The following is a 21,016-nucleotide window of genomic DNA, read 5'->3' on the forward strand; positions in this document are numbered from 1 at the left end:
TCTGTAACAGTGTTACTGTGGGTCCCCCTGCCCTGCATTCAGACACGGGCTCTCCTCTGTAACAGTGTTACTGTGGGTCCCCCTGTCCTGCATTCAGACACGGGCTCTCCTCTGTAACAGTGTTACTGTGGGTCCCCCTGCCCTGCATTCAGACACGGGCTCTCCTCTGTAACAGTGTTACTGTGGGTCCCCCTGCCCTGCATTCAGACACGGGCTCTCCTCTGTAACAGTGTTACTGTGGGTCCCCCTGTCCTGCATTCAGACATGGGCTCTCCTCTGTAACAGTGTTACTGTGGGTCCCCCTGCCCTGCATTCAGACACGGGCTCTCCTCTGTAACAGTGTTACTGTGGGTCCCCCTGTCCTGCATTCAGACATGAATTATTTTGCATGAAGCGATGCTTGACCCAGTTCCAGGGCAGGGACAGGAAACAGGATGAGCTGTGATCAGAGCAGTGTCTCACAGCGGCAGGAAGCATCAGCTGTGCATGTGGTTGTGACGCGGCGGGGAAGAGAAATGTGCGTGAAGAATAATTCCCAGCTTTCATCCATACAGGAAATGCAATATAAGCAGGGGCAACATGTGCCGTATGCTTTAGTTCCCCCTCATTTCAAACTGCAACCCTAACGTGCTTCAGACGACCCCACACTCCAAACCCTGCAGGTCTGTGGGCCTGGGCTGCGGACAGCTGCACACCAACGGCTGCACATTCCCTCCCCACAGCACAGACGACACAGCCTCAGTAACCGCACACTACACAGCTAAATCACTATCCCTGCTGGAGCAGTCATTCCCACAAACCTACCACAGCGCCCCCAAACAACAAATCCTCATAAATAAATAAATACACAGGCGCTCAACAATCAGGGAAAAAACTTCAAGATTGGTTTGGAAAACTTGGTGGATTCGAACAATTATAAACTGGCGAACTTTGCTCCTCACCACTGTGCCACACTATTGTCCTGTGATTTTGGGCCCAAACTGACGTCTTCAATGCAGCACCATGCACAGCTGTGTCAGACAGCCTCACTGTCCAGCGGTGTGAGTGAGTGAGTGAGTGAGTGAGTGAGTGAGTGAGTGAGTGAGCGTGATGTGTGAGTGAGCATGATGCGTGAGTGAGTGAGCGTGATACGTGAGTGAGTGAGCGTGATACGTGAGTGAGTGAGCGTGATGTGTGAGTGAGTGAGCGTGATGTGTGAGTGAGTGAGTGAGCGTGATGTGTGAGTGAGTGAGTGAGCGTGATGTGTGAGTGAGTGAGCGTGATGTGTGAGTGAGCGTGATGAGTGAGTGAGTGAGCGTGATGCATGAGTGAGTGAGCGTGATGCGTACACACTCACACACACACACACACACACACACACACACACACATGCACACACTCACAAGCTGCGGCTCACTCGCTAGCATCTGTGCTGAGTGGAGTGGATATTCTACACAGACTCAGACAGCGAGCGGAGCGGATATTCCGCACCGAGTCAGACGGCGAGTGGAGCGGATATTCTGCACAGACTCAGAGCTCAGAGGGGAAGAGCCTCAGGGCTTCCCGCCCTCACGCTCAGCGCTCTGCGAGGGAACAGCACTACACATGCAGGCAGATTGCTTGCAGATGCGTGTGGGCGACTCGCAGCCTGTGTGGCCACACCTCCCTTCCCACCCCCCCCCCCCCCCCCACACCGCAGCCGCGCTGCACATACCACTCAGTCACACAGTCCTTTGATCCAGGACTCATGCTGTGGACATTAGTTGCTGCTGACGAGTCTGTGGAAAGCCAGACGCTCTGCATTTCCTCCCATGTTGAAAACTCTGCTCTTAAAACTGGAATGACCCCTGTGGCAGGCAGAGAGAGAATGGTGGGTCCATTACAACATAACGGAGATCAAGTCCTGCTGCAAGAGAAAACGCACATCCTCGGGCATGCCTGCAGGCTTTCAGCACCAAACCACACCCTCCCGCCATGAAGCCACACCCTCTCAACGTGAAGCCACCCCCGCTGTGAAGTCACACAGCCCCGCTGTGAAGCCACACCCTCTCGCTGTGAAGCCACACCCTCCCGGTGTGAAGCCACGACCTTCTGCTGCAAAACCAAACCCTCTCTCTCTCTCTCCAAATTTTTGCTATAGGACTTAGTACTTTGCCATAGTATTTGGAAATGTGCACAGTGGCATTCATGGTTATACGTCATTACGTCTGTCCTCCTCGTTATCCTGTAAGTGTCCGCATTCTCATCATACACCAGCACGTGGCACTGAGTAGCACGCTGTGCAGAGACACAGGCTGCAGGTCACTGTGGTGTCCCTGAGCAGAGCACCGCACCCCGACAGCTTCCGTAAATATCCAGATTTTCAGCTCCATACCAAGTAAGACTGGAGCAAAATGCATTAGGATGGACAGCAGCGTCTGCCTAGCAGAGGAATGCTATGGTGTGCAAAATGACACATCACCATGGTAACACTCCCCACTTAATCCTATAGAAGGAAACACAATAAAGACCTAAAATAAGTAGTGATGAATAATTTCAGGGTGCTATCATGTATCACATGTATTTGTGACTACACTTAAATTACAAACAAAAGCTTACTCGCTATAAATAGCAAAACAGCGTGTGGCTAACTACTCAACGGGCATCAACACTCCAAAGCTCACCTGATCATCTGAATCCTCATTGGTCCCTTTCTCCTGCACGTGCGGCAGTGTCTGCGTTCCACTGGCGTCCAGACTAATGACGCTCTGACTGATGGGTCTGAGATACTTCATATCACTCTTCCTGGAGTCAGTGGTCCTGCACACCTCGTAATTATACACGTGCTGTAGAGTTCCCGTACCTGTAGAGTCTGCGTAACGGGGCGGGTAATACGGAATAACTGGGAGATTGGACTGATAGAAGATGCGGGATTGCCTCCACCTGTAGATTTTTACTGATATTATAACTACTAGAGATGAAATGAAGAGGAAGGAAACTACAGCCAGGGCCAAGACTAAATAAAAAGTCAGGTTGTCGTTGTAATCCTTGTCGGGAGCAAAGTCGCTGAATTCCGAGAGCACTTCCGGGAAGCTGTCCGCCACCGCCACGTTAACATTGACTGTAGCTGAGCGAGAGGGCTGCCCGTTGTCCTCCACTACAACAGTAAGTCTTTGTTTCACAGCATCTTTATCAGTCACCTGCCGTATAGTTCTTATTTCTCCGTTCTGTGAGCCCACTTCAAACAGCGCCCTGTCTGTCGCTTTCAGCAGTTTATATGAGAGCCAGGCATTCTGTCCAGAGTCCACATCAACAGCCACCACTTTAGTGACCAGATAGCCGACATCTGCTGAACGAGGCACCATTTCAGCCACCTGAGAGACACCAGTTTGTACTGGGTAGAGAATCTGAGGCGCGTTGTCGTTCTGGTCTTGGATAAAGATGTTTACTGTTGCATTGCTAATCAAGGGCGGGGAGCCGCCGTCTTGAGCTTTTATGTTCAGTGTAAATGATTTGACCTGTTCATAATCAAACGCTTTCGATGCATAAAGGACTCCTGTGTCCGAGTTTACTGATATGTAAGAACTCAGCGGAGATCCCTTCAAATCTCCCTCGTCAATAAAATAAGATATACGCGCATTAGGTCCCCAGTCTGCGTCCGTTGCTTTCACTGAATAAATAGATAAGGATGGTGAGTTATTTTCCATCACATAAACATTGTATGTTTCCTGTTGAAACTCGGGCGCGTGGTCGTTAACGTCTGTGATCTTTACCGTTAATGTTTGCGCGCTGGAGCGTGGAGGAACGCCGCCATCGACCGCCGTGATTGTAATGATATATTCCGATATGTCTTCTCTGTCCAAGGTGGAGTCAGTCACGAGACTGTAATAATTGGTTAATGATGATTCCATTCTGAACGGGAGGCTGCGATCGGCTGTACACTTGACTCTACTGTTCTCCTCAGAATCGAGGTCTTGAACATTAATCAAAGCTACGACGGTTCCAGGAGCTGCATCTTCTGGCAGCGCACCAGCAAACGACATGAGCGTTATCTTTGGAGCATTATCGTTAACGTCAAGGACATCGATAATTACTTCCGCCAAATCGGTTAACCCTCCCTGGTCTTTAGCCTGTATTTTAACCTCGTACAGTTTCGCTTGCTCGAAATCTAATTTGCCGGTTACTCTGATTTCGCCAGTGGATGCGTCTATGGCGAACAGCTCTTTAATAGCCGGTGTAGCATGTTCAAAGTCGTACTGAATAAAGCCATTTGATTCGCCGTCCGCGTCTGTTGCACTTACCGTTGTTACCAGTGTTCCCTCATTCGCATTTTCCGGCACAGATGCTCTGTATAGCGCTTGGCTAAATACTGGAGCATTGTCGTTAGCATCGAGGACCACAACCAGGATTTTTACTGTACCAGACCGCTGAGGATTACCCCCATCAACGGCGGTTAACGTTAAATACTGGTGCTCTTGCTTTTCTCTGTCTAAAGGTGCCTGGAGGACCATTTCTACGTTCTTATTGCTCCCTGATCGACTGTGGCTCTTTAAAATGAAGTGATCGGTCGGGTGGAGAGAATAGCTCTGGAGACTGTTCATGCCAACATCAGGGTCTATGGCGCTTTCCAGAGAGAAGCGCGCCCCCGGTGTGGCTAATTCGCTTATTTCTAGTTTAATTTCACTTTTAGGAAAAACAGGGCTATTGTCGTTAATGTCTAGTATTACTACAGTAATACGATAGAGCTCCATGGGGTTTTCAAGAATCACCTCAAAGCTGAAGCTGCAGACAGACGCCTCTCCGCAGAGCCGCTCTCTGTCTATTCTCTCCTTTACAATCAGATGCGCTTTCTCCCTGTCCAGCACTACGTACTCACTGCTGTCCGCGCTGAATATCCGGGCTCTTCCTGAAGCCAGTCGCTCAGGACGCAATCCCAGATCTTTCGCTATATTCCCCACAAAGGAGCCCACCGCCATTTCCTCCGGAATGGAATACCGAACTTGCCCCGATGCCGACCCACTCAGAAACAAAGACAAAAACAGGAACAATGACGTTTTCAGGACTTTGCTATTCGCTTCCATGGCGATTTCGCGTCCACAAGACAGATTTACCATAGACCCATTAAATTAAATGTCCAACGTGTAAACCTAAGAGATACAAATCTAATTTTCTTCTGTGACGTTTCCTATGGAATTATAATCTGTTGATTATTCAGATAAACGGGACGTTGGGATACAGTTTCGTGCTGTAATTCATTCGCTGTGGATGATTATGAGCTGTGCTTCTCTGCCTCAGCCAGCACACTGATATGGGCGGTCCTTCGCTGCGTGTCTACAGAATATCCCGCTCGTGATAAACAGCGGCACTCAGGGTTCAAACACTGAACTGCACACGCAAAAATGGCCTCGCACACCTTTCTGCTAGCGCGGCAAATAGGACGGCAGAGGATTAGCGAAAATCTGCACTCATTAGTTTTTTGTAACTTGAATGTTACTCTACGACAGTAGAGTAACGTAGAATATGTCCAAAACACTTTAATATTAATATAATTTATGATAACATGCAATATTTCTCAAAATGGGTGTTTCGGATGTTGAGCAGAATCCATAACGAAAGCGTAATCAGAAATTGGGTGGTGACGGAAACCCCATTGCTCGTAATTCTGAGTCACATGATTAAGAGAGGCATGTTGGAACCGCTAATCATTCTTGATTTTCAGCACCGTCCAAAATTCATGTTTGCGTTTCTACGCACAAACCCCTACGCGCTCGGATTAAATCACCCTGAATAGGATGACAAAAGGCAAAACTGTTTATTCATTTCAGTCGGAGTTCGAAAAACGTAATAACAATTTACTGTTACTCCTGCTATTATAAGTATTAAATTCGTTCATTATTACTCTCGTGATAATACACTCCACAGCTCACCTGATCATCTGAATCCTCATTGGTCCCTTTCTCCTGCACGTGCGGCAGTGTCTGTGTTCCACTGGCGTCCAGACTAATGACGCTCTGACTGCAAGGTCTGATGTACTTCATATCACTCTTCCTGGAGTCAGTGGTCCTGCACACCTCGTAATTATACACGCGCTGTAGAGTTCCCGTACCTGTAGAGTCTGCGTATAGCGGCGGATAATACGGAATGACGGGGAGATTGGCGCTGGATTTATAAAATAATCGATCACGTCTCCATCTGTAGCATTTTACTGACACTATGGCTATTATGGAAAGGATGAAAAGAAACGACACTACAGCCAGTGCCAAGACTAAATAAAAAGTCAGGTTGTCGTTGTAATCCTTGTCGTGAGCAAAGTCGCTGAATTCCGAGAGCACTTCCGGGAAGCTGTCCGCCACCGCCACGTTAACATTGACTGTAGCTGAGCGAGAGGGCTGCCCGTTGTCCTCCACTACAACAGTAAGTCTTTGTTTCACAGCATCTTTATCAGTCACCTGCCGTATAGTTCTTATTTCTCCGTTCTGTGAGCCCACTTCAAACAGCGCCCTGTCTGTCGCTTTCAGCAGTTTATATGAGAGCCACGCATTCTGTCCAGAGTCCACATCAACAGCCACCACTTTAGTGACCAGATAGCCGACATCTGCTGAGCGAGGCACCATTTCAGCCACCTGAGAGACACCAGTTTGTACTGGGTAGAGAATCTGAGGCGCGTTGTCGTTCTGGTCTTTAATGAAAATGGTAACAGTGACGTTGCTGCTCAGTGGCGGAGAGCCTCCATCCTGCGCTCTCACGCGGATTTGGAATTCTTTGATTTGCTCGTAATCAAAAGCGCGCACTGCGTGAATCGCGCCGCTCTCTGCATTTATTGACACATATGTTGAGGCTGAAATTCCGTTACGTTGTTTGTCCTCGAGAAAATAGGAGAGATGGGCATTATTACCGGAATCTTTGTCGCTGGCTGTCACTGAAAATATGGAGACTCCCGGTGCGTTATTCTCCAGAACATAAGCAGTGTAAGACGGCAGCTGGAACACGGGAGCATTGTCGTTGATGTCTGCTATTCGCAAAGTCACTGTCTTGTTGGCAGAATATGGAGGTGACCCCTCATCCGTAGCAGTGATTGTTATATTATACTCCGGAACTTTTTCTCGATCCAACTCCTGACCTGTGATCAAACTGTAAAAATTAGAGGATGACGATTTGATGCGAAAAGGTGGATCTGGGTTAACGGAGCATCGAACCTGGCCATTTTTCCCAGAGTCTAAATCTTTTATATTAATCATTGCTATGACGGTCTCCGGTGCGGAGTCTTCGGGAATCGGGTTAGAGAAAGACATTATTGTTATCACAGGAGGATTGTCATTCATATCTATGACATCGATGAGCACTTTACTCGTGTCCGTCAACCCCCCCTTGTCCGTCGCTTCTACGTTTATCTCATACTGTTTCGCTTTTTCAAAATCAATCAGACCATTCGCTGTGATCGCACCGGTGTTAGGGTTTATATCGAACAAATCAGTAACACTGCCCGTACTGTGTGAAAACGAATAGGTAACCTCTCCATTCGTTCCTTTGTCTGCGTCTGTCGCAGTGACTGTCAAGACAACAGTTCCCCTCAATGAATTTTCCGGCAATGACGTTTTGTAGAGGTCTTGGCTAAATACGGGCGTATTATCGTTTGCATCGAGAACAGCGATATTTATTTTGACTGTGCCAGACTTCCGAGGACTGCCGCCGTCATACGCTGTCAGTATTAATCTGTGCTCCTCCTGTTGTTCTCTGTCTAGTGCAGTTTGTAGAATCATTTCCACGTACTTCGTACCGTCAAGACGGGAAAGTATCTTCAGTTTAAAATGATCGCTAGGGTGAAGTGCGTACGTTTGGAGTGTATTTACCCCAACATCAGGATCTTTCGCACTATCTAGCGAGAATCGAGCACCTGGAACAGCTAATTCGCTTATTTCAAATCTCATCTCTTTTCTCGCAAAAGCGGGGGCATTATCGTTAATATCGAATATTTCTACAACAACACGGTGCAGTTCCATAGGATTCTCGAGAATGATCTGGAATTGTAAAGAGCACGGAGACACTTGAGCACACAGCTCCTCTCTATCAATCCTTTCTTTCACCACCAGAGTGCCTTTATCAGAATTCAGACCGATATACTCACGACTGTCCTCCGTAAAAATGCGAGCGCGCCCCGATTTCAGTCTTTTCACATCGAGACCCAGATCCTGCACGATATTCCCCACAAACGAGCCCGTCGCCATCTCCTCGGGAACAGAATAGCGGACCTGTCCGCGCGCCACCTCCGCGGCGCAGACACACAGGAGAAGCTGCAGAGGCCATTTCCAAACCCGCGCAAAACAAAGAGATGCCATTCCCCCCGCCTTCCACGCCGAATCCTAACTCTGTACCCTTATAGTCCAATGTTAGGAGCGGTTACAGATACGCAAACGCCAGATGTTTAGCCTCAACACCTCCGATATGTCAGCGTTTGCGCCTTTGTGTCGCGAGTGCTGACGGTGGTGAGCGCCTCCTGTTAGTGTGTGATGGAGATGTGCAGGAGGAGGGCCTGTGGTCGGAGTATTTAAAACATCGCCACACTGATCAACAGCGGCGCTCAGAGCACTCATGTGTCACTGCAACGTGGACCCGTCCAGGAAATATTATTATTTAAAAGAGGCTATCGGTACGATTAAGTAAATCCTTAAAAGCTTGATTTCAATATTAAATGGCAAATTTAAGAAGTGTGACTTCAGCGTGAAGTAGGCTACACTACAAGGTGCCAGTTTTGACCAATTTAAGATACCTAAAATTCCACACTGAATGTGAAATTCGAATGACCTCGCTAAAAGAATAAAATATAACACGTAATGTATTGGTTGTGAAATTTTAGTGTAGGGTGACAAGGTATCGCAACCTGCATTCCGCACAATGACAGTACATTCAGTCCGTCACTTGCATGATGTACGGACTGTAAGATGCATCAAGGACAAAAAGTGGATGGACGATAAGCCCTGTTTTTCGAAACGCTGTTTTACAGTGGCGTTATGCATGACTGAATGAAATGAATTAGTTTAAATGTACAAAAATTACATATAACATCATTAGTATGTTTTCCCTGTTGGAATTACCATGAGTACACCAACATATGCTCATATATTTTACACGAAAGATTTTTTTTAAATATTCGAGGTCAGCTGTACACACCACTGATGCGCTGCAATACACCTGTGAATTGCAAACTTCAAAACTGAACCCCTTCGTTTACTAAAAACAAAAACATGTAAATGATTGAATTGTCGACACGTACCAGAGTAAAATAATAGGAATTCAGAATTAAGTACTTCCACAACTTTCAGTTTCTGGAAAATGAAAGCACCCCGTTAAGTAAAAACCCTGTTCCAAAGACCCTCTGGCACGCTCACCTCATCGCTGAGACTTGAATCCTCATTGGTCCCTTTCTCCTGCACGTGCGGCAGTGTCTGCGTTCCACTGGCGTCCAGACTAATGACGCTCTGACTGATGGGTCTGATGTACTTCATATCACTCTTCCTGGAGTCAGTGGTCCTGCACACCTCGTAATTATACACGCGCTGTAGAGTTCCCGTACCTGTAGAGTCTGCGTATAGCGGCGGATAATACGGAATGACGGGGAGATTGGCGCTGGATTTATAAAATAATCGATCACGTCTCCATCTGTAGCATTTTACTGACACTATGGCTATTATGGAAAGGATGAAAAGAAACGACACTACAGCCAGTGCCAAGACTAAATAAAAAGTCAGGTTGTCGTTGTAATCCTTGTCGTGAGCAAAGTCGCTGAATTCCGAGAGCACTTCCGGGAAGCTGTCCGCCACCGCCACGTTAACATTGACTGTAGCTGAGCGAGAGGGCTGCCCGTTGTCCTCCACTACAACAGTAAGTCTTTGTTTCACAGCATCTTTATCAGTCACCTGCCGTATAGTTCTTATTTCTCCGTTCTGTGAGCCCACTTCAAACAGCGCCCTGTCTGTCGCTTTCAGCAGTTTATATGAGAGCCAGGCATTCTGTCCAGAGTCCACATCAACAGCCACCACTTTAGTGACCAGATAGCCCACATCTGCTGAACGAGGCACCATTTCAGCCACCTGAGAGACACCAGTTTGTACTGGGTAGAGAATCTGAGGCGCGTTGTCGTTCTGGTCTTGAATAAAGATTTTAACCGTCACATTACTGCTGAGTGGAGGAGAGCCTCCATCTTGCGCTTTTACGCGGAACCGGAAATCCTTTATCTGCTCGTAGTCAAAGGAGCGCACTGCGTGGATGACTCCACTGTCAGAGTTAACAGACACATATGAGGAGACAGACACGCCATTCACTATCCCATCCTCTAGTATATATGAAACACGAGCATTCTGATTCCAGTCAGCGTCTCTGGCCTTTACTGAAAATACGGAGAGGCCTGGGCTGTTGTTCTCTTTAACGTGAGCTTCATACGAGCTCTTCTCAAAGACCGGTGCGTTGTCGTTCACATCTGATATTTGTACGGAGAGAGTGACGCTGTTGGAGAGAGAGGGCACTCCCTCATCAGAGCAGGTTACACTGATGTTAAACTCGGAGTCCGTCTCTCTGTCCAGTACACTTACAGTCACTAAACTGAAGACGTTATTTGATGTTGCTTTGATACTAATTGGCATGTTTTCATTTATAACACAATTAACTTGTCCATTATTCCCAGAGTCTTGGTCTTGTATATTTAGAATTGCTATTACTGTTCCAGGATTCGAATTTTCAGAAATTAATTTAGATTTTGACATTATATTGATTGCTGGTTTGTTATCATTTGTATCAATCACATCGACGATTACCTTACATGAGTCCGTCAAGCCTCCGTGATCTCTAGCCTGTATGTTAATTTGATAATGACTTGCTTTTTCATAATCTACCTCTCCGATTAATTTCAAAACACCAGTGTCTTGATCAATTTCAAACTGTTCGACCATGTCGTCTAAGGTGTTAGAAATAGAATATATTACTTTTCCGTAAGAACCTTGATCTGCGTCAGATGCGCTAACTGTAGTTAAAACGGTTCCTTTAGGCGCATTCTCGGTTACAGAGGCCTTATAAACCTCTTGCGTAAAAACGGGCGTATTATCATTGGCATCGAGCACAGTGATAAGTATCCGCACCGTGCCGGACATCTGCGGATCTCCGCCATCTATCGCTGTTAATAACAGAGACAGCTCTTCCTGCTTTTCCCTATCGAGCGGTTTCTGTAGAACCATTTCTACATTTTTACCACCGTCTGGTTGATTGTATAGTTTCAAATGAAAATTATCGGTGGGTTTCAGCGAGTAGCTTTGAAGGCCGTTAACACCAACATCCGGATCCATTGCTCTTTGCAGCATGAATTTTGCTCCCGTTAGAGCCGATTCGCTTATTTCAAACCTCATTTCACCCTTTTTAAAAATCGGTGCGTTATCGTTGATATCTTTGATTTCTACTGTGATGCCAAAATATTCGATCGGATTTTCCAGAATGATCTGGAAATGCAAAGCGCAGGGGCTCGTCTTTCCGCACAGAGCTTCGCGGTCTATTCTGTCTTTAATAAGCAGGACTCCTCTGTCTTTATTTAGCTCTATGTATTCAGCGCTGTCTCCGGTATAAACCCGAGCGCTACCCGACTTCAGCCTTTTTACATCCAGCCCCAAATCTTGCACTATATTACCGACTAACGACCCTTTAGGCATTTCCTCCGGTATGGAGTAGCTAACCTGCCCATGCACTGAACCGAGAGAAAGAACAGAGATAAACAGCAGTACTCGCCGTGTCATTGTTCTGCTCGAGATCCTCCTGCCGAAACAATCACGAGAGCACAGTAAAAACCCGTAAAAACATGCGTTATATTGAGAGCGTTTTGTAATTCCAGTTTTAAATGTATCCCGTCTTGCGATTCATTTGTAACAAAAGAAGCTCTGCTGAAGACTTCAGCGGTTCGTAAGAGGGACCGCTGGCGCTGCGTGCGGCTCTTTCGCTCTTTTATAGAATATGGCAGGAGAGGTTCTGCTGGAAATCTGCTCACAACCAGCACCGCGCCGATCAACAGCGGCGCGCAGAGTCCAAATAATGCACTGCAATATACCTGCTTTATAAACTAGGATATTATTTAAATATAAATAGCAAACACAAGGTATTGCGGGCTTTTTTCCAGATGACTTTTCTGGAAGAATTTTAACGTGATCAGTTAAAAACAGAAAGGCCGTTTTAATCGTAGATGAAATCCAAGTAAATTTCCATTACAAATTACTCGATATCACAGTTTGCCACTAAACAGCAGGGCCAAAGATCAACCTCTTATCATACAAGCTCTTCTACCCTTACACTTCAGAAAGACGGCGGCTTAAAGAAGTCTCCATGGTGCTCTGCTGAGAAGAAACCATTCAACGTAAAGCTCCGAATTTCCTGTATCTGTAACCAGGTGACGGTGAAAAGCAGCACGCGGGGATGCCGTAAAACCGGCACGTGCAAGGTTGTTCATGTGACCGATTATGAACATGAAAGTACCTTGCTCACTAACTCTGGATAAAAGCATATCTTAAAGTCAAAATGTGCATGTAAATCATAATACATTTTATTACATTATTGTCATGTAGCAGACACATTTATGCAGGGGGACTTACATAGGTCAGAATTTTAACTGTTTACACAGCTGGATATTTACTGAGGCAACTGTGGGATAAGCACCTTGCCCAGGGGTACAGCAGCAGTGTCCCAGTGAGGAATCAAATCAGCCACCTTTTGGTTACAAGACCTGCTCCTTTCCAGCACACTGCTGCCCCATAATATCATAAAAATGTTACCAGCATGAGTTTAGAGCACAGAAGGACTGTGGGAAAAGCAGTCTTACATCTCAAGAAGAGGACTGTGCAAAAAGGCTACAACATTAACCCTCGCAGCAGAACAGCTGCAGCATTAACCCTCGCAGCAGAACAGCTGCAGCATTAACCCTCGCAGCAGAACAGCATCACTCTAACCCTGGAATTAAATGCAGTTTCTGTCTCAATACCTCTGGATCATAATGTTTCAACGGAACCTGATTAAATGTAAAATCACAAACGCATCAAAAACGGAGCACTGAGATTGGTTAAATAAAGTAATCAGTAAGAAGGCTACAGGATGCAGATATATGACTGATAGAGAGAGCTGCAGGAGAAATCCACAGACAGTGACATAAATGATGGCTTCCATAATTTATTTTAAATAGTCTCAGTCAGGAAGATCAGAGAGATATTAAACACTTTCAAAAATGTATAACCTGGATTGCAGAGGCAATTTCAATATAGGTCCTGCGAACAGAAGTGAATGATAAAAGTGAGTTTGTTTAAAGCACATTTCAATGTGACACCAGAAAGTGTCCCTTTAAAAAGAACTCTAACTCTATGAAATTACTTGCCTGGAGTTAAGTGTCATCAGAGACTGGTATCGTTCCAATACAAACCAGGGACAGAGAGAGTGATGATCTCTTTACAGCAGATGAGTTACTCCATAATAAACAGAGAACACAGTATGGTGAGTAAATGGCCTTTTGGCATGATGTCGCCTTTATAATTATCATTATTATGCCTTCTGATTCTGTCATCTTCCTCACCCTCCCCTCCTGCTACCTGTCCCCTGGGTCTCAGTGTGGTGGCTGTGCAGCCATTAAACAGTATACTCTCTGTCTTCCAGACAAATGCCACTCTGGATTTACATATAAAAGGTGACACGTTGAACAAGTTTTCAAATGCTGTTTAAAAAAATAAAATAAAATAAAAAACAAAGAAATGCATCTACACTGTAACTAAATTGTGCTGTGGGTGTTGACGCACAGTATTTCAAACGAGTACCAGAAACTGCTGTGTTGCTTACAGACATGAATAATTATATTCATTTTCACAAAAGAGGCTCAGGAGCTTACAGTGAAGTGCAAAGAAAACTAACCTTTTCTCAATATTTACGGAAATAAACAGCAGTACAAAAAGGGACCCTCACGGACAGATCAAGAAAATGTGACATTAACTGACACAAAATGATGCAGAGTGTCACTGACCTCAGAGGACTGCCTTCAATGCGCAAAGCTCACCTGATCATCTGAATCCTCATTGGTCCCTTTCTCCTGCACGTGCGGCAGTGTCTGTGTTCCACTGGCGTCCAGACTAATGACGCTCTGACTGCAAGGTCTGATGTACTTCATATCACTCTTCCTGGAGTCAGTGGTCCTGCACACCTCGTAATTATACACGTGCTGTAGAGTTCCCGTACCTGTAGAGTCTGCGTATAGCGGCGGATAATACGGAATAACGGGGAGATTGGCGCTGGATTTATAAAATAATCGATCACGTCTCCATCTGTAGCATTTTACTGACACTATGGCTATAATGGAAAGGATGAAAAGAAACGACACTACAGCCAGTGCCAAGACTAAATAAAAAGTCAGGTTGTCGTTGTAATCCTTGTCGGGAGCAAAGTCGCTGAATTCCGAGAGCACTTCCGGGAAGCTGTCCGCCACCGCCACGTTAACATTGACTGTAGCTGAGCGAGAGGGCTGCCCGTTGTCCTCCACTACAACAGTAAGTCTTTGTTTCACAGCATCTTTATCAGTCACCTGCCGTATAGTTCTTATTTCTCCGTTCTGTAAGCCCACTTCAAACAGCGCCCTGTCTGTCGCTTTCAGCAGTTTATATGAGAGCCAGGCATTCTGTCCAGAGTCCACATCAACAGCCACCACTTTAGTGACCAGATAGCCGACATCTGCTGAACGAGGCACCATTTCAGCCACCTGAGAGACACCAGTTTGTACTGGGTAGAGAATCTGAGGCGCGTTGTCGTTCTGGTCTTGAATAAAGATTTTAACCGTCACATTACTGCTGAGTGGAGGAGAGCCTCCATCTTGCGCTTTTACGCGGAACCGGAAATCCTTTATCTGCTCGTAGTCAAAGGAGCGCACTGCGTGGATGACTCCACTGTCAGAGTTAACAGACACATATGAGGAGACAGACACGCCATTCACTATCCCATCCTCTAGTATATATGAAACACGAGCATTCTGGTTCCAGTCAGCGTCTCTGGCCTTTACTGAAAATATGGAGAGGCCTGGACTGTTGTTCTCTTTAACGTGAGCTTCATATGATCTCCTCTCAAAGACCGGCGCGTTGTCGTTCACATCTGATATTTGTACGGAGAGAGTGACGCTGTTGGAGAGAGAGGGCACTCCCTCATCAGAGCAGGTTACACTGATGTTAAACTCAGAGTCCGTCTCTCTGTCCAGCACGCTGTCAGTCACCAAACTGAAGAAATTATTTGATGTCGATGTAATAGTTATCGGAATATTTTCGTTTGTAACGCACTTGACTTTGCCATTGTTGTCAGAGTCCGGGTCTTGTATTTTGAGGATGGCAATTACTGTTCCAGGATTCGAATTTTCGGAAATTGTTTTTGATTTCGACATGATATTAATAGTTGGTTTATTATCATTTGTATCAATCACATCAACAATTACCTTACAGGAATCCGATAACCCTCCATGATCTCTAGCCTGTATGTTAATTTGATATTGACTTGCTTTTTCATAATCTAAATCTCCGATTAATTTCAAAACACCAGTATCTTGATCAATTTCAAACTGTTCGACCATGTCGTCTAAGGTGTTAGAAATAGAATATATTACTTTTCCGTTCGAACCTTGATCTGCGTCAGATGCGCTAACTGTAGTTAAAACGGTTCCTTTAGGCGCATTCTCGGTTACAGAGGCCTTATAAACCTCCTGTTTAAAAACAGGCGCATTATCATTGGCATCGAGCACAGTGATAAGTATCCGCACCGTGCCGGACATCTGCGGATCTCCGCCATCTATCGCTGTTAATAACAGAGACAGCTCTTCCTGCTTTTCCCTATCGAGCGGTTTCTGTAGAACCATTTCTACATTTTTACCACCGTCTGGTTGATTGTATAGTTTCAAATGAAAATTATCGGTGGGTTTCAGCGAGTAGCTTTGCAGGCCGTTAACACCAACATCCGGATCCATTGCTCTCTCCAGCATGAATTTTGCTCCAGTTAGAGCCGATTCGCTTATTTCAAATCTCAATTCGCTCTTTTTAAAAGTCGGTGGGTTATCATTAATATCTGTGATTTCCACAGTTATTTGATAGAATTCCATAGGATTTTCCAGAATGATCTGGAAGTGCAAAGCGCAGGGGCTCGTCTTTCCGCACAGAGCTTCGCGGTCTATTCTGTCTTTAATAAGCAGGACTCCTCTGTCTTTATTTAGCTCTATGTATTCAGCGCTGTCTCCGGTATAAACCCGAGCGTTACCCGACTTCAGCCTTTTTACATCCAGCCCCAAATCTTGCACTATATTACCGACTAACGACCCTTTAGGCATTTCCTCCGGTATGGAGTAGCTAACCTGCCCATGCACTGAACCGAGAGAAAGAACAGAGATAAACAGCAGTACTCGCCGTGTCATTGTTCTGCTCGAGATCCTCCTGCTGAAATGAGCGTGCGAACAAAATGTTGCCCGTTAAATATAGCAATATTCAGGATGTACTGTAATCCAAGTTTAAAGCAGAAAATGATTATGGCCACGATCGGTTCGATTGTAAACCAAGAATTGCAGCTCCAGTCCTCCGCGGTTTGAAGGAGGGACTGCGCGAGGCTCTTTCTCTCTCTCTTACGGAGATGAGAAGGAGGTCCTGCTACAAATCCGTCCCAAACATCACACCGATCAACAGCGGCGCTCAGAGTCCAAACAGGCTACTGCACTGCAAGAATGCAAACAGTAAAAGCAAGTTAGTATTTACAGTGTGCAATGTGTGTTTAAACTTTATGTACATAAAACATTGTAATCATGAAAGACTAGAACAGGCGTACTGAAAGTTTTGATGGACAAATCTCATTTGATTTGGTGACTTCCAATTTTATATGTTTCAGTATAAAATGCAGACTTCGCCATGAGGAAAAAGTAAAATTCAAGTCTTTTGATTTAATAATGTTTGTATTCAAAATATTCGCCAAAACAAAGCGTCGTCATAGCCGTTCTTTTGTACCACAAAATTCAAATATATTTTGAGGCACGTGTCCACAGTGCTCCAGTATAATGTCAACAAGACAGTAATCCAGTAAACGGATACACTTCATTTGAGAACGTGGATAACACTGACATGCATGGACAGAAAAGGTGATAATATAAATTGAACAAATATCTTTAGAACACACATATTATACTGAAATTAGGAATGCTTACATTACAGTTGTGCAGTGTGTCGTATTTATCTACAACAAATTAACAGAGATGGAAATAAAATAATCGATAATACAGAAACGAAAGAGTGCGTTTTGAATAGGAAACGATGCGACCTTCACCTCACATGACTAACCGGAGAATGGCCATACACCGAACTATTATATCATTACAGAGACGCTGATTTTAGCAGTGAAATCTTCACACAGGAAAAGTAAAATGAATATAACCAGAGAATTCTTTCGTCTTGCTCTTGTGCTTGTGAGTGACGGCTGATGAATGTTAACTTTTTCACCACGAGAAGGTAAACCCGATATTTTAATTTAAACGTTTTAGCCTGCCTGTTAAAATAGAAGCGATCTATTTTAAAACAATCATAAATTAGGTTCAACAATAATGAAAATACGCAGCAAAATGATGTGATTATTCTGATGCTGTAGAAACGCGCTGTTAGAGAAATGAGTTTTCTGCATGATACATAAATGAGCATAGTAAATTCAGAAAATAAACATAATTGTGTTGTAATACACACGAGAGATTAGTACAACGAGGTGACATTCTTGGACATGTCAATTAAAAACAACTTGCAAAGTACCACAGAGAAGAAAGAAATCCACAGTTAAAGACTAATTTAAATCCACAAAGCTCACCCAGTTCTCTGAATCCTCATTGGTCCCTTTCTCTTGCACGTGCGGCAGTGTCTGCGTTCCACTGGCGTCCAGACTAATGACGCTCTGACTGCAAGGTCTGATGTACTTCATATCACTCTTCCTGGAGTCAGTGGTCCTGCACACCTCGTAATTATACACGTGCTGTAGAGTTCCCGTACCTGTAGAGTCTGCGTAACGGGGCGGGTAATACGGAATAACTGGGAGATTGGACTGATAGAAGATGCGGGATTGCCTCCACCTGTAGATTTTTACTGATATTATAACTACTAGAGATGAAATGAAGAGGAAGGAAACTACAGCCAGGGCCAAGACTAAATAAAAAGTCAGGTTGTCGTTGTAATCCTTGTCGTGAGCAAAGTCGCTGAATTCCGAGAGCACTTCCGGGAAGCTGTCCGCCACCGCCACGTTAACGTTGACTGTAGCTGAGCGAGAGGGCTGCCCGTTGTCCTCCACTACAACAGTAAGTCTTTGTTTCACAGCATCTTTATCAGTCACCTGCCGTATAGTTCTTATTTCTCCGTTCTGTGAGCCCACTTCAAACAGCGCCCTGTCTGTCGCTTTCAGCAGTTTATATGAGAGCCAGGCATTCTGTCCAGAGTCCACATCAACAGCCACCACTTTAGTGACCAGATAGCCCACATCTGCTGAACGAGGCACCATTTCAGCCACCTGAGAGACACCAGTTTGTACTGGGTAGAGAATCTGAGGCGCGTTGTCGTTCTGGTCTTGAATAAAGATTTTAACCGTCACATTACTGCTGAGTGGCGGAGTGCCTCCATCTTGCGCTTTTACGCGGAACTGGAAATCCTTTATCTGCTCGTAGTCAAAGGAGCGCACTGCGTGGATGACTCCACTGTCAGAGTTAACAGACACATATGAGGAGACAGGCAAGCCATTCACTATCCCATCCTCTAGTATATATGAAACACGAGCATTCTGGTTCCAGTCAGCGTCTCTGGCCTTTACTGAAAATATGGAGAGGCCTGGACTGTTGTTCTCTTTAACGTGAGCTTCATATGATCTCCTCTCAAAGACCGGCGCGTTGTCGTTCACATCTGATATTTGTACGGAGAGAGTGACGCTGTTGGAGAGAGAGGGCACTCCCTCATCAGAGCAGGTTACACTGATGTTAAACTCAGAGTCCGTCTCTCTGTCCAGCGGTAAAAGCGTTGCTAGGCTGTAGAAGTCACTTGAAGTTGATTCAATTGTAAACGGAATATTTTCAGTGATAATACATCTGACATGACCGTTATTCTCAGAGTCCGGATCTTGAACACTGATCATTGCAATCACTTTGTTAAGAGGAGTGTCCTCTGGTATTGATCCTGACTTTGACATGACGTTGATTACAGGGCTGTTGTCATTCACATCCATAACATCGACGACAATTTTACAAGAATCTGACAGCCCACCCTGATCCTTCGCTTCAATATCAATTTCGTAATGTTTATCTTTTTCATAATCTACCTGACCGACTAATTTCACCTCCCCATTATTTTCATTTATCTCAAACAGGTCAGATGCACCATCGATATGATTTGAAATAAAATAGGTAATTTGCCCATTTTGTCCTTTATCAGCATCAGTGGCGCTGACTGTAGTTAAAACGGTGCCTTTAGGCGCATTCTCGATTACAGAGGCCTTATAAACCTCCTGTTTAAAAACGGGCGCATTGTCATTTACATCGAGCACAGTGATAAGTATCCGCACCGTGCCGGACATCTGCGGATCTCCGCCATCTATCGCTGTTAATAACAGAGACAGCTCTTCCTGCTTTTCCCTATCGAGCGGTTTCTGTAGAACCATTTCTACCTTTTTACTACCGTCTGGTTGATTATGCAGTTTTAAGAGAAAATTATCGGTGGGTTTCAGCGAGTAGCTTTGCAGGCCGTTAACACCAACATCCGGATCCATTGCTCTCTCCAGCATGAATTTTGCTCCAGTTAGAGCCGATTCGCTTATTTCAAATCTCAATTCGCTCTTTTTAAAAGTCGGTGCGTTGTCGTTTACGTCCAGGATCTCGACAGTCACTCGATGTAATTCCATAGGATTTTCCAGAATGATCTGGAAGTGCAAAGCGCAGGGGCTCGTCTTTCCGCACAGAGCTTCGCGGTCTATTCTGTCTTTAATAAGCAGGACTCCACTGTCTTTATTTAGCTCTATGTATTCAGCGCTGTCTCCGGTATAAACCCGAGCGCTACCCGACTTCAGCCTTTTTACATCCAGCCCCAAATCTTGCACTATATTACCGACTAACGACCCTTTAGGCATTTCCTCCGGTATGGAGTAGCTAACCTGCCCATGCACTGAACCGAGAGAAAGAACAGAGATAAACAGCAGTACTCGCCGTGTCATTGTTCTGCTCGAGATCCTCACGGTGAACTGAGAAGGCGAACACAATTTAATCCCTACAGAGCGTCGTAATATTGAAGATGTTTTGTAATCCCAGGTTATGAAAGAAAATATTCCACCGCTCGGTTTTGTAGCGACAATAAAAGCGCAGCTCAGACCTCCGAGGTTAGTAAGCGCGACTGCTGGCGCAGCGCGCAGCTTTCTCTCTGTGAGGAGATGATGGGGGAGGTTCTGCTGGAAATCTGCTCTCCAACAGCACCGCGCCGATCAACAGCGGCGCGCAGAGTCCAAAACCTGCACTGCCAAATACACGCTTTAAAAAGGGGGCCGTTTTAAGCGAACATGTTGTGTTAAAATGTACACACGCAACACATCGTATATATACAACAACAAGTGTATTGACAGTTTTGATAAGCATGAATCTGGTTTGAATTACTGATTCCCGGAAAATACTTCAGGTTGACTGCAGTTGGGTTTACAGAAGTGTGACCGTTCGAAATACCCGCCAAAGAGCAAACCCTGTTCATGCCCGCTCCTCTTGTGTCAGAAAATCCTAATGTATTCTGGCAAGTTCCCAATATGCTCCACTGACGTAATCAAAATATTAAAATCGAATTCAATTCGAAACGAGAAATGGAAGTCTAGGTAATGCTAATGGAGAGCAAAAACAAGATGAGCAAAAACATTCTTGCACTAAAATCGCACTTAAGTATCTTTAAACTCGTGATACACAGTGCCGAGATTATTGTGGATCTGCTACTAAAGACAAAACAGAAGGCGAGAAATCAGGGAGGAAATATATTTGATTTTTAAAGGA

At 45.2% G+C, this 21,016-nt stretch overlaps 3 protein-coding genes and 2 pseudogenes across 4 annotated transcripts in view; all 5 read right to left on the reverse strand.

The window, feature by feature from the left end:
• LOC118790784 (protocadherin gamma-C5-like) overlaps positions 1–21,016 on the reverse strand; it is a 91,536-nt gene that overhangs the window by 34,903 nt on the left and 35,617 nt on the right. The window contains exon 1 of one of the 2 annotated variants that reach the window (XM_036547845.1): positions 2,643–5,444. The exons of the other annotated variant lie outside the window; for it this stretch is intronic. Within the exon in view, the coding sequence (XP_036403738.1) occupies positions 2,643–5,072 (2,430 nt within the window). The 5' untranslated portion in view covers positions 5,073–5,444. Of the gene's footprint in view, positions 1–2,642; positions 5,445–21,016 lie in introns of those variants that run through there. 2 annotated transcript variants of the gene reach the window in all.
• On the reverse strand, positions 1,704–8,663 carry LOC118790786 (protocadherin gamma-A11-like). The gene is made up of 2 exons (XM_036547847.1): positions 5,886–8,663; positions 1,704–2,642 (listed from the first exon to the last, which is right to left on the reverse strand). Exons 1-2 carry the CDS (start codon positions 8,292–8,294, stop codon positions 2,610–2,612), a joined length of 2,442 nt encoding a protein of 813 aa, XP_036403740.1. The 5' UTR covers positions 8,295–8,663; the 3' UTR covers positions 1,704–2,609.
• Positions 9,440–11,921, reverse strand: LOC118790789 (annotated as a pseudogene).
• Positions 14,003–16,601, reverse strand: LOC118790753 (protocadherin beta-16-like). Its single transcript, XM_036547756.1, has one exon. The coding sequence runs from the start codon at positions 16,400–16,402 to the stop codon at positions 14,003–14,005; it is 2,400 nt and encodes a 799-aa protein (XP_036403649.1). The 5' UTR covers positions 16,403–16,601.
• Positions 17,905–20,261, reverse strand: LOC118790790 (annotated as a pseudogene).

This window comes from Megalops cyprinoides, chromosome 16, assembly GCF_013368585.1.
Source record: "Megalops cyprinoides isolate fMegCyp1 chromosome 16, fMegCyp1.pri, whole genome shotgun sequence".
NCBI lineage: Eukaryota > Metazoa > Chordata > Actinopteri > Elopiformes > Megalopidae > Megalops > Megalops cyprinoides.